The sequence below is a fragment of the Gekko japonicus genome, unplaced genomic scaffold, assembly GCF_001447785.1.
Source record: "Gekko japonicus isolate JY-2015 unplaced genomic scaffold, Gekko_japonicus_V1.1 scaffold211, whole genome shotgun sequence".
NCBI classification, from domain to species: domain Eukaryota; kingdom Metazoa; phylum Chordata; class Lepidosauria; order Squamata; family Gekkonidae; genus Gekko; species Gekko japonicus.
The window spans coordinates 172,507-186,120 of NW_015164187.1; the positions used below are offsets into that span (position 1 = coordinate 172,507).

At 45.3% G+C, this 13,614-nt stretch overlaps 1 protein-coding gene across 1 annotated transcript; it reads right to left on the minus strand.

Moving 5' to 3' along the window:
* Positions 1–310: 310 nt before the first annotated feature.
* On the minus strand, positions 311–12,975 carry LOC107107840 (chitotriosidase-1-like). Its single transcript, XM_015408189.1, has 10 exons — positions 12,873–12,975; positions 10,218–10,422; positions 8,187–8,240; positions 6,682–6,847; positions 6,474–6,598; positions 6,216–6,339; positions 5,946–6,128; positions 4,561–4,680; positions 2,353–2,488; positions 311–684 (listed from the first exon to the last, which is right to left on the minus strand). The coding sequence occupies exons 1-10, from the start codon at positions 12,973–12,975 to the stop codon at positions 311–313; spliced, it is 1,590 nt and encodes a 529-aa protein (XP_015263675.1).
* Positions 12,976–13,614: the final 639 nt, after the last annotated feature.

Consider the following 13,614-nt stretch of genomic DNA (forward strand, 5'->3'; position numbering starts at 1 on the left):
GCTATTATCCTTGCTAGCCCACAGTACATCCCCAGTGAGAATATCTGTTGGCACTGTGCACCATCTGGTAATTTCACTAAATACTTCACCATTTGGACAGTACAGAATCCATGTTTCCCGCCCAGCACATACAAAATATTTCTGTTGATCCCCTGGGTAAGGGTAATTGCCATCAGATTTGAGTGCACAAAAATTACCAGGTGGCAAAACAGACCACATACATTCCTTTTTGTATACATCATAGACCATGTCCTGAGAACAATGCCTGATATATGTTGTCTCGTTTACACAAAGAAAGTATTTACGTGGGTCAGATGGATAAGAGTAATTGCCATTGGGTTTTTTTGCACAAAATCCTGTACCAAAAGTTGTTGAAGGTCGAAGGGTGGTAGAAATTTGAAGAGTGGTGGATGGTTGATGGGCAGCAGAAGTTTGAATGGTGGTAGATGGTCGAAGGGTGGTAGAATTTTGAAGAGCAGTGAACGGTTGAAGGCTGGTAGAAGTTTGAAGGGTGGTGGAGAGTCGACGGGTGGTAGAAGTTTGAATGGTGGTGGACGGTCCAGTGGTGGTAGAAGTTTGAAGAGTGGTAGATGGTTGAAGGGTGGTAGAAGTCTGAAGGGCAGTGGATGGTCGAAGGGTGGTAGAAGTTTGAAGGGCAGCAGTTGGTTGAAGGGTGGTAGACATCTGAAGGACAGCAGATGGTTGAAGAGTGGCAGAAGTTTGAAGGGTATCATATGGTATAAAAGTGATAGAAGTCTGAAGGGTGGTGGTTGGTCGAAGGGTTTTTGCTTCCACTGTGATATGTCTGGCATCACTACACTCTGAAAGATATGTGTAAAATCAGATCACTGACTTCTTGTACCAACAGTATTAGAATATCTTAACCAAATCTTAACCAAACCTTAACCAAACAAAGCCAGTTTGGTGTAGTGGTTAAGTGCGCGGACTCTAATCTGGGAGAATCGGTTTTGATTCCCCACTCCTCCACTTGCACCTGGCTGGATGACCTTGGGCAAGCCGTAGCTCTGATAAGAGCTGTCCTTGAAAAAGAGCAGTTTCTGTCAAGAGCTCTCTCAGCCCCACCTACCTCACAGGGTGTCTGTTGTGGGGTGGGGAAGGGAAAGGAGTTTGTAAGCCGCTCTGAGACACCTTTGGGTAGTGAAGGGTGGGGTATAAATCCAAACTCTTCTTCTCTCTCTGTTGGCCACTATAGTTATAAAAAAATAGCAGCAGTGGGAAGGGCGATAAGCTCTACCATGAACTATAGCAATTAACTACCTTCAATTAATTCTGATGTTCCAGTTATAGAACACTACAGAGATATTATTGTGAATAATATGCAATGGACAGAAAGGCAACAGTTCTAAGTGTTCTAAGAGTTCTAAGAACATATTCAGAATTGGGCTGGAAGTTAATTATTGAATACAAATAGGCTTGGCTCCTATGCAGTGCAGGGCAACAGCATCTGAAGGTGAGAACTCTATGATGACCCTCCTCCTACTGCAGCCTTTCATGCCTCCTGAAATCCTCTGCAGCAACACGAGGAAAAAAGTGGATGCTTGCAGTGGAAGTTGGGGAGATCAGCAAGACACCTTCTGCTGTCAGAAAATGTTGTTAGGGTGAAATCCATAGTGGTAGGGTTCCTTTTAAGCTATTACAGAAAACAACAGAATTAATTCATCTAAATACAGAAGTTTCCTGGTGTGCTGATTTAGTTCTTGAAGAAGTACTAATTGTGGCATGGTAGTCCCTGGGGTGGCCTGCCCCTGATGGTCCTTTGACTGGCCCAGCCACATCTGCTGCCCGGGTGGCTGCCAGGAGGGTCAGACCCCTCAAGACTTCTAGCCACTATCACCCAACCTTTCAGAAGCGCTCTTTTTTTTACCTGCATCCAAACTGTATTAGGAAAGTACCCATATTAGGGAAGTACCCCCAGTTGTGAAGGGTCAGGTGCATCATTTGATATGAAATGAGATTTGAAAGATCAATAGTACGTACTTATGGAATGAGGCATACAAAGGGACTGATCATGCACTGCTGAAATCACTGGAAAGTTTGACAGCTGTATAATTTGGCCCTAGTTCATGGTGTGTGTGCCAGTAAGCAGATGCAAAACAAATCAGGCAATGATTAATAATATAAAATATCTTCCTCATTAGAACACAGCAGCAAAGTAAGGGCAGCGCTAAATGTGATTTGATGGTGATTGTGAGCCAGCTCAAGTGGGGGTTTTTTTGCTGGACAGATTATCAATATTAAATAATTAAAAACATAATAAATGTTGAATGAGAACAGCTGCTTTGAGGTTCTTTTCTGGCAATTCCCTTAAAAGTCTCCCGGGCACCCTCTCACCGTTGCCCTCAAGCAGTCTCTTCAGCTCCCTTGTCAGAGGGTAGGGTCCTTCATTGCAGAAGGTGCCTCTAAAGTCATCCAGGTCCATGGCCCATATTGAGCCTCCGCCAAGTTTATGCTTCTTCACAAAATGGGCCTGTAAGTGAAAGCAACCAAGGCAGTGTGAATTCTGTGATTCTGTAATCGCAACACTCAAGCACAGATATTTGTACTGACTATCCTGAGAATCTGAGTTTTTGTTTTTAAAAATAAGCTAGCAAGCACAGCCTTTTGGTGTAGTGGTTAAGTGTGCAGACTCTAATCTGGGAGAACCGGGTTTGATTCCCCACTCCTCCACTTGCACCTGCTGATGTAACCTTGGGTCAGTCACAAGCTCTGGCACAGCTGTTCTTGAAAAAGAGCAGTTTGTGTCAGAGTTCTCTCAGTCCCACCCACCTCACAGGGTGTCTGTTGTGGGGAGGGGAAGGGAAAGGAGTTTGTAAGCTGCTCTGAGACACCTTTGGGTAGTGAAGGGCGGGGTATAAATCCAATCTCCTCCTCCTCCTCCTCCTCCTCCTCCTCTTCTTCTTCTCCTTCTCCTTCTTCTTCTTCTTTTAAAGTGGGAAGCTTAACAAGGCAGACTCAGCTCCCAAACCCATGCAAATTGTTCACTACTGACAGGGAAAAATCAAACTAGTTCAAGGAAAGCTACCCAACAGGCCTGTTATGTTAGGATACACCAGTTAAGAGTATACCTTTGAGGGATGTCTCAACTGGAAAGTTTGAATGTATGAGGCACACATACCTTAATCTGCCCTGGCTTTATAGGTGTGGTTGGTAAAAGGTAAAGGTAAAAGTTCCCTTGCTTGAAAGCCAGTCGAATCCAACTCTAGGGTTGCGGTGCTCATCTCCGTTTCAAAGCCGAAGAGCCAGCGCTGTCCAAAGACGTTTCCGTGGTCATGTGGCCGGCATGACTAAACACCAAGGCGCACGGAACGCTGTTACCTTCCCACTGAAGTGGTACCTATTTATCTACTTGCAATTTCTTGCTTTCGAACTGCTAGGTTGGCAGGAGCTGGAACTAGAGATGGGAGCTCACTCCCTCATGCGGCACCCGGGTCTCGAACTGCTGAACTACTGACCTTCCACAGCCTGCAGTTCAGCGTCTTAACCACTTGAGCCACCGCAGCTCCATATAAAAAAATCTGTACATAAATCTCATACACCTCTGTCATGGCCCAGATCATGACAACCCCACTTTGCATATTTACCAGGTCAAGCACTGGCTCCTCTTTGATATGATGGTGCTTAATTTGTCCTTGTTTTTTCCCTTTTGAGCAGATGTTTGGATGTACATTTTGTAAAGATGTATTAGTTTGCATGTATGTATATTTGTATCTGATGCAGGGAGTTTTGACTCTCAAATCTTGTTGGTCTATAAGGTGCTACTGGACTCTAATTTAAAGTAAAGGTAAAGGTTCCTTTGCTTGAAAGCCAGTCGAGTCTGACTCTAGGGTTGTGGTGCTCATCTCCGTTTCAAAGCCGAAGAGCCAGCGCTGTCCGAAGACGTTTCCGTGGTCATGTGGCCGGCATGACTAAACACCAAAGCGCACAGAACGCTGTTACCTTCCCACCGAAGTGGTACCTATTTATCTACTTGCAATTTCTTGCTTTTGAACTGCTAGGTTGGCAGGAGCTGGAACTAGAGACAGGAGCTCACTCCGTCATGCGGTAACTCGGGTCTTGAACTGCTGAACTACTGACCTTACACAGCCTGCAGTTCAGCGTCTTAACCACTTGAGCCACCACTCAAGTACAATAAAGTTATTCAAATTTTAGTCTCTCATGCTGGTCTCTAGAAATTAGATCTGCATGCATGGGATATATGCATCATGTGTTTGTGCGAGAGAGAGAGAGAGCGCTACTTCTCTTCCCTCCTCTCACAACAAATTTTGTCTAAACAGTAAACTGCTGGATATGATTGAGTTGCAAATAACACAGAGTAGGTACAAAGAATGACTCTCAGCAATGTGGTAGGAGCTCCTTGGTGTGACAATTAAGCATCACAAGTTTGCAAGAACTTTTATTTGTGAGATATATCTCCATCCATCATCATCATCATCATCATCATCATCATCATCATCATCATCATCTATCTATCTCTATCATCTATCTATCTTTCCTGATCACTTTGAGAAGCATGATGCTGAAGCAAAGAAAAGGCCTTACTTTGTAACCAAAACTCTTTTTGTTGTCGTATCCAACCCAGGTCAAACCTCTGTAGGCGTATGGAACCTTCTGGTCATCAAGCCACTGAACAGTAGCACCATGCTTTATAAAGTTGCAGATCTGCAAACATACCATGGTATTAGAAAGATCTTAGCAGTGATCTTATCAGTGTACCATAACACTTGACTACAGTGCCATCAGAGATGCAATATATGGACTGGATCCACTGAAAGAGCTCATGGAAGGTGTTGGCAGAGTGGACTTTCGCTCCCTTACTATTTCCTTAAGCAGCCTGCTGCTTGTTCCAAAACTCTTCTCTGAGGATTGGGACAGCCTCACAAGCAAAATACGCCATAGGATAATCCAGCAATGATGGAGATTCAAGTAAAAACTCTCTTTCCATTATCTACTGCCACAAGGTATGAGCTTCTTTAATATACTGTCTGTTTTTGTTTTAAGTAAAGGTAACTCTTTAAATTGATATCAGGCTATGTTACTGTTCAGTCTATGATGGCTAGACTCACCCACTCTATCACTGATTCAGTTATTGATTAATTTTGTTAGGTGTTATGTGCACAAATTGGACAGGTCCAGTCAGAAGTCAAGGTAGTGCACTTTGAAGCTAAGCAGGGCCAACCCTGGCAAGTACTTGGAAGGGAGACCTTCAAGGAATACCAGGGCTGGAATGCTGATGCAGGCAATGGCAAGCCACCACTCTGAAACATCCAAGCCCAACTAGGGGTCACCAGAAGTCAACCATGACTTCCAGGCAGATGCACACGCACACACAAAATATTCACACACAAAAAGCTAGAGCGCTTTGCACCAATTACAGTATGTCATTGTATGTTGAGCTAAACATCTGACTTGGGGGCAACAGTGGGTTAGGTAAGCCATAGGAAAGCTAAAAAGCAGAGAGCTTCTTATTTCCACCCAGGGGTCGTTTTGTAGAAAAAGAGCTAGGGGAACTCATTAGCATAACTCATTAGCATATGCCACACCGCCTGACATCACCGGACGTGTGTCATAAGGGCACACACCCCGCCCCCAACGGTCCTGGCCGCCGCCGCCAGCCTTGCAGCTCCACTGCCGAGCCCCATGAGGGGCCCGGCAGTGGACCTGCAAGGCCGGTGGGAGTGCAAGGAAGCCCCGCGAAGGCCCTCCCTGGCCCCAGGCAGGCAGGGGTAGGGAGAGGCAGGGAGGAAGCAACTTACCCTCCCTCTTCTCCTGCCTCTTCCTGGCTGAATGAGGGCCGGAAGCGGGGTGGCCAGAAGCAGGGGGCGGGGCTTCGTCATGTGCCCCGCCCCCCCGTACCTCACCCGGGAGAACTGCGATCCCCCGCGATCCCCCCCGAAATGACCTCTGTTTCCACCATTTCTTTACACCTCATAGTATGACAGGAATCCAGCCTCATGGGTATAATGTCCTGGATGGGCAGATCCGGAAGCAGGGGCACCCACTGATGTGTTCCTGGTGCTAATCTTGAAGGTACGTCCATAACTGGCAAACCCCATGAGAAGTTTGTAAGCGGGAGCACCTTTTTGGATCCAGTACAGCATGGCAAACTTCTGCAGGAAAGACAGAAATAACTCTGTAACTGATCTTCAAACACTTGTCTGATGGTTATGAAAATAAGCAATGTTTCATGTTCTTACGCAGCTGGAATGCGGGCTTTCCTCAGAGTGGTTACCAGCATACAAGGGGCTGTTGTGCCTTGTCACTCTATCAGAAAAACCATCATGGAAATTGTAGGCCATCACACTAATGTAATCAAGATGACTGCAACAAAAATAATTAAGAATTAGATCAGCACTAGTAACCAGGTCTAGAAAGATTTTTTTAATTGTTACACCAGGCTTTGTTTCCCCAAAACTGCTCTCAGGAAAATCAAGCATAGTTTTCTTTCAGCTCACTTTGACAGTTTGTTAACTTCATATGCAGCATCAATGATTTCTTTCTGAGCACCAACAGCTGCAGTAAGTAACAGCTTCGTATTTCCAGTCTCTCTGGCCTCTTTTTCGAAAGCTGCCGTCATTTCCTAGGAAAGCAAAACTCTTTTCAGCTTTCTTCCCTGCTTGCTTAGTAGAACCAAATAATCGGCTAAGCCCGTTGATTCCATACCTTTGTTAGCAAAGTAAAGCGATGCTTGTCCTTAGGGGGACTTCCCCTACATCCAGGATATTCAAAGTGCAGCTCAATCCCATCAAAGCCAGAGATCCGCAGTATGGGTATAGCCGAGTCAATGAAGCTCTTGCGGGTGGCTGCTGTGGAAAGCATGGGGCTGAAACTGGGGGTGGGGAGAGACTGCTTCATTAAACAACAGTTCTAGACAGCGCTTGAAAGTTTAGTGGTCTTTCTGAATGAGTTGGTGAAGGAATAGTTGGGATCTGGTTCATCAGCACTACAGAAATATATCAAAGCATTATAGATTCGGGACAAAGGATCTTTCCCTCTTGCTGGTAACAAAAACTGCTGGTAACAAAAACTGCTGCTCCCAAACTGATAAAATAGCTTGTCAGCTCATGACTTTATCCTTCAGGGTGCTAGTAAAGAAACCATGAATTCAGTGAATAAAAGTAGAGAACGAACTTTGTCTACTGTTTGAACAGGCAAAGAACTCAACAGAAGAAGGACAAATTTGAGACCAGTGTCACTGGACTAAAACTTTGTTCTGCTCCTTCAAACCAACACAGCTACTCACCTGAATCTAGCAACAGAAGAAAAAAATAGGTATTTTTACATTCCTTAGAAAATAAAAGATGTAAGAGCAGATCAAGATGACCAACATCTCTTCCGGTATTTAAAAGTGTAAGATTAGAGGCCTCTGGTCTGTCATCATCATCATCATCATTGAGCTAACCAAATCCCTTAAAAGGTTGATACCCTCATTTTATTATTGTATTAGATTAGGTTGATTTGGGCTCTAGGCATGGTAATGTAGACTTGTGCAAAAAAGTGAGGATCACCCCACTGAAGCCTGAACTAAAAAAAAAGTTTGTCTTCCCCTTCCTGCCCAGTGCCATAACACTGATCCGACCCCCCCAAGCTTTTAAATACAATTAAAACATTAACTGAGCTCAGAATGAGAGTTCAGATCCTTCCTTACCACTGATTTTTTTCATATCTCATTAGCTTTGCCCCTCAGTCTGCCCATACAGGTGGGGGAGAACGTAACCTCTGCCTCTCTGACCCCCCCCCCCCCAATCTGTGTAGCCTGTGTTCTGCCAAGTTCAGGAAAACATTTCCCTCTGCCCTGGTCTGTCATTGAGGAGAGTATATAGTTTGTGCCTCTACCCCGCCCCCCCATGCCTGCCCTCCAGGAGATACAAGCAAATCAAACCTCTGGTGCTAGCAAGCACAGCACCAGAGAAGAAATGACCAACCAAATAGGATAACTGGAGCCTATTGAAACAATTGGATCAATTGCAAGAGATCGTAGAAGGCATTGGAGGAGCAGATCCCCCCCCCCCTGCTTTCCCCTGCAGTGAGCGGGATGAGGTTCACAAGTGGAGGTCACATGACAGTTCTAACTAAGTTCACATACTCCCCCCCTCCCCAATCTCCAGCTCCTCATCACATCTGCCATCACTATTCTTGTCCTTTCAAAAGTGAATGAGAAAACTCACGCAGTGCCAAATCTGTTTCCTCCAACAGCTAACAGAGTCAACAATGCTGGATTTCTATGAAAAAGGAAATATATTTGATATGTTTAAGTAAGAAAGTGGGAGCATGTTTTTGTTTTTTGTAGGAAATCTATAACCATTGTTTTCACACACATACACGCACAGAGACAGACTTCAGCAAACCCAGATTCTGGATATTTGTATTTCTCATTACTAGAGGTTTTGGCTGCTACTAGATGCTTACCTAAATAACCAACATGGCTTGTGTAGCAGTTTGCCCAGAAAACTCAAACTGCCCCTGAAAGTCACTGAAGAGAATTTGTTGCTGTCACTAGAGGATATCTACAGACAGACACATAGGGCTGCCACTGCAGCACTGTGTAGACACATAGCTGCTCAGCAGCTAGTACTGCCATGTATGTAGTTGATGACATCATTTGCCAGCACCATATTCTGCTATTCACTCAGGAACTGTATGCCTGTATGGTGCGGCATCAGCAGCCCTAGTATCTCTGCTGTTGTCTCCTGACCCCCTCTAGTAAAGGAAATCCCCTGCCCCCTTCAGCAATGTTTAGTGGTAGGAGCTAGAGTTCTTCTGGTAAACCACTGGACGTGCTGTGTTTGCTAAACCATATAACACAAGTGAGGGGTCCACAAAACTCGCAGGGGGGAGTCTCAGTCCCCCCCAGTGCTGTCTGGCACAACTCCCTGGGAGCCCAGCCACAGCACAGTGGTGTCTGGGAGTCACTCCAAGCCCAGAGGGGCACCCGGGCTCTGCCACGGTCAGGCTCAGAGGAGCTGCTGGGCTCTGCCACCGCGGCTGGGCTCAGAGTGACTCCTGGGCTCAGCTGCTGGCATCCCCCGTGGCTGCTACCGAGGCCAGCGTGGCTGCCTGTGTCCTCCATGGCTGGGCCCAGTGTGTCTGCTGGCATCCTCCTTCACCAACGGGCCCAGCTGGTGGTGTCTTCCAGCTCTTCATCCAGTAATACAAATGTATTTCGGGGGGGGGGATTTAAACCTCCCTTTACTTTTTTATTTTTTGATTTTTCTGCACACCTGAAGATTCCCTCAAGTGTGGTGAAAAATCTCTTTAGCCTCCGACTGCAGCCATATATAGCTAATAGTAAATAGACAGGTGTAGGCCCACAATACTTGCAGTGGGATTCCCTCAGCCCCCCACTTTCTTACCAGGGCTGCATCCAGCATGACTTCCAGGCCAATGCCTCAGCTGCCTGAGGCCCCAGCATGACTCCTGGGCTGCGCTGCCAGCAGCAGCATGCCTAGCATGGCTCCCAGGCTGCGGTAGCATGGCCAGTGCATCTCCAGGGCTGCACTGGCAGCAACATGCCCAGTGTGGCTCCCAGGCTGTGCGGCCACTGCTGGGCCCAGTGTGGAGCCCTGGGCTGTATAGCCACTGCTGCCGTTGGACCCAGGGCAGAGCCTTGGGCTGCACACATGCCACACTACTGGGCCCAGTGTGGAGGCCCAGGCTGAGTAGCCACCGCCGCTGGGCTCAGCATGAGCCCTAGGCTTCACTTCACAGCTGCCACCTCTGGACCCCACTACCACTGAAGTTAAGTGCATTATCTGCGCTTGAGCAGAGAATGCTATTTTTATTGGGGGGCAATTTAAACCCCCGTGTGCTTTTTCCCCCCATATTTTTCTGCACATCTGGGGAGAATCCCACATGTGCAGAAAAATCTCTTCAGCTCTCACGTGGATTTAGACATCTGCAGATCACACCCATGGGTGGCTAATAGTATACTGATAAGGCCAAAACAATATTTCCTTTCTTACAACTTTCTAAAAGTATTCCTAAATCATTACCTGGCAAATTCTTCCTCAGATGTGTTAGAATTGCCTGGATCCTCTCAGTGTCTAGATCAATTTATGCTAGAATAGAATCTGAGTCCCCAGGCTCCCCACAGAATACTTAAGTACCGTACAAAGTATAAACAGCCTTTCTCTCTCAGTTCATATTTATATCTCAGTGTTGTATCTAAGTGTTTTAAAAACCAACAAACAAAACTTGACCTCTTCTTTAATGCTTGGATCTGGGAGAAAAGGACACTTTCTTCATTCCATCCATCACAGGAGAGATGGTTTTTCCTTATGATTGCAAAGGCAAATACAATGTGAGTGCACAAATCTGGGTTTATATCCTCCGGGGAAAACTTTGCAGGATTGGACCGGTACTGAGCCCACATAGTGACGTAGCATACCATCTTGCAAGGAGACCCTGGTAAAAAAACAAAGACTGTGTGGTTGTTTTAACAAATTTACAGTATTTTTTTCATGCTTATGCTGTAAAGCTGATCAAATAATTTTTTAAGTGTCAGGTGACTCAGTGAATCTGACACCACCTGCAAGACAAATGGGAATTGTGCAGAACACATGTTGATTACTGCCAATCCAAATGGCAGCTGAACTGCAGCATTTCCACATTAGTCAGTATCGCAGTGCTACAATGCACTATCTATCAATAGAAACCAGCAAAAGTCCAGTCAGGGCCGACTTATCTACTAGGCACAATAGGCACAGTGCCTCGGGCCCACAATACTTTTAGAGGCCATGGAAATGTTTTAATTTCTTTTAAAATCAAAAGGGGGGAAATTAACTTTTAGGGTCAAAGAAAATGTTAAGAACATAAGAACATAAGAGATGCCAATGTTGGATCAGGCCAAAGGCCCATCCAGTCCAACACTCTGTATCCCACAGTGGCCAGAAATACCAGTGCCATCAGGAGGTCCACCAGTGGGGCCAGGACATTAGAAGCCCTCCCACTGTTGACCCCCCCCAAGCACCAAGATGACAGAGCATCACTTGCCCCAGAGCACCTATCTATACCTTGTGGCTAATAGCCACTGATGGACCTCTGCTCCATATGCTTATCTAATTCCCTCTTGAAGAACATAAGAACATAAGAGATGCCAATGTTGGATCAGGCCAAAGGCCCATCCAGTCCAACACTCTGTATCCCACAGTGGCCAGAAATACCAGTGCCATCAGGAGGTCCACCAGTGGGGCCAGGACATTAGAAGCCCTCCCACTGTTGACCCCCCCCCAAGCACCAAGATGACAGAGCATCACTTGCCCCAGAGTCCCTATCTATACCTTGTGGCTAATAGCCACTGATGGACCTCTGCTCCATATGCTTATCTAATTCCCTTTTGAAGCCGTCCATGCTTGTAGCTGCCACCACTTCCTGTGGCAGTGAATTCCAAGTGTTAATCACTCTTTGGGTGAAGAAGTACTTCCTTTTATCCGTTCTAACCCGACCGCTCAGCAATTTCATGGAGTGCCCACGGGTTCTTGTATTGTGAGAAAGGGAGAAAAGTACCTCTTTCTCTACCTGCTCTTTCCCATGCATAATCTTATAAACCTCAATCATGTCACCCCTCAGTCGTCGTTTCTCCAAGCTAAAGAGCCCTAAGCGCCTTAACCGTTCCTCATAGGGAAAGTGTTCCAACCCTTTTATCATTCGAGTTGCTCTTTTCTGCACTTTTTCCAAAGCTATAATATCCTTTTTAAGGTGTGGTGACCAGAATTGCACACAGTATTCCAGATGAGGTCGCACCATTGATTTATATAGCGGCATTATGATATTGGCTGATCTGTTTACAATACCCTTCCTAATAATCCCCAGCATAGCATTGGCCTTCTTTATTGCAGTCACACACTGTCTCGACATTTTCAGTGAGTTATCTACTACAACTCCAAGATCTCTCTCTTGATCAGTCTCTGCCAGTTCAGACCCCATCAACGTGTATTTATATTTAGGATTTTTGGCTCCAATGTGCATCACCTTGCACTTGGCCACATTGAACCCCATTTGCCATGTTGACGCCCACTTGCCCATCTTTGACAGATCCCTTTGGAGTGCCTCACAATCCTCACTGGTTTTCACCACCCTGAACAACTTCGTATCATCCGCAAATTTAGCCACTTCACTGCTTACTCCCAACTCCAAATCATTAATGAACAAGTTAAAAAGCAGTGGACCAAGTACTGATCCCTGTGGTACCCCAGTGCTTACCCCCCTCCACTGGGAGAACTGCCCATTTATACTCACTCTCTGTTTTCTATTAATTAGCCAGTTTTTGATCCATAAAAGGACTTGTCCTTTTATCCCATGATTTTTGAGCTTACTTAGGAGCCTTTGATGAGGAACTTTATCAAAATAATGTTTTATTTTTCTCTCACATCAGAAAAAAATGAAATGTTTAGGGCCCATGAAAATTTATTAAATTTTGCCTAAAACAGAAAAAATGTTAAAGCATTTAAAGTTATGTCAAAAATAATTTTTAATATTGATATTATTATGGTGGGAGGGGCACACACAGGAAAAGTGCCTAGGGCCCATGAAAGTTATAATGCAGCCCCTCGTCCAGTAGGACCTTAACAAAATTTGTGGCTGGGTACAAGCTTACATGCTCACTTCTTCAGAGACATTCTTAAGGTGCTACTGGTTCTTCTTTTCTTCTGCTACAGACAAACACGGCTACCCATCTTGATCTATTTATCTATCAATCACACTGCTAAATTGGCAGTGTATATTGGGGCATGTAAGCCTTTGGCTATATACATAATTTTTCTAACATTCTGTTTGGCAGAAAATCTACAAATAGTGATATGTGATCCTAATGTTAATACATCATATAACTTGATTCTTCTCGCCAGCAAACTTACCATCCTCAGAACTGTTTGGCTGAAGAGATGCCTGTTGTTTTAACATAACTTTGTATTCATTGAGAACGTAGACTCTTTCCATGCGTTCATGGTGATTGGTCATAATTATAAAAGTCCCAGCAGATAAGCCATCTAAAATAATCCAGGTACAAAGGTTAGCATAAAGGTCAAAGAAGACGGGTAAGGCAAAGGATGAGATGGTTAGACAGTGTCATAGATGCAACGAACATGAAATTGAGCAAACTTCAGAGGACGGCGGAAGACAGGAAGGCCTGGTGTGATCTGGTCCATGAGGTCGCGAAGAGTCGGACTCGACTGTGCGACTGAACAACAACAACAAACCCTTTTCCTACTGATAGCATGCTATCTATATACTTCATCCAATGTCAGTACTTCAAATAGATTTAAGAGGGGGCCCATACACTGGGTTAGATCCTGTGATCATGGACTTGAGGATCATGGATCTTTCTCACATTCCTCTCTTCCCAGTGACCCTTTCCAACCATGAAAAAGTTTATTACTAAGGTGATAGGGGGGCCCATGTGGGCTAATAGCCCCTCAGGTCAGGAGGCTTTAGTAGGAAGAAGGAAGGGGGTGATATCACCCTCTCCTACATCAAGGCAATTCTGTGAATGGAAGGGCCAGAAAGGGTGATATTGTCTCTTTCCTCCTCCCTCCTGCAGGCTCCCTACCTGTGGCTATTACTCCATAGGAGTTCCATAACCTTTGGAATAAATATTCT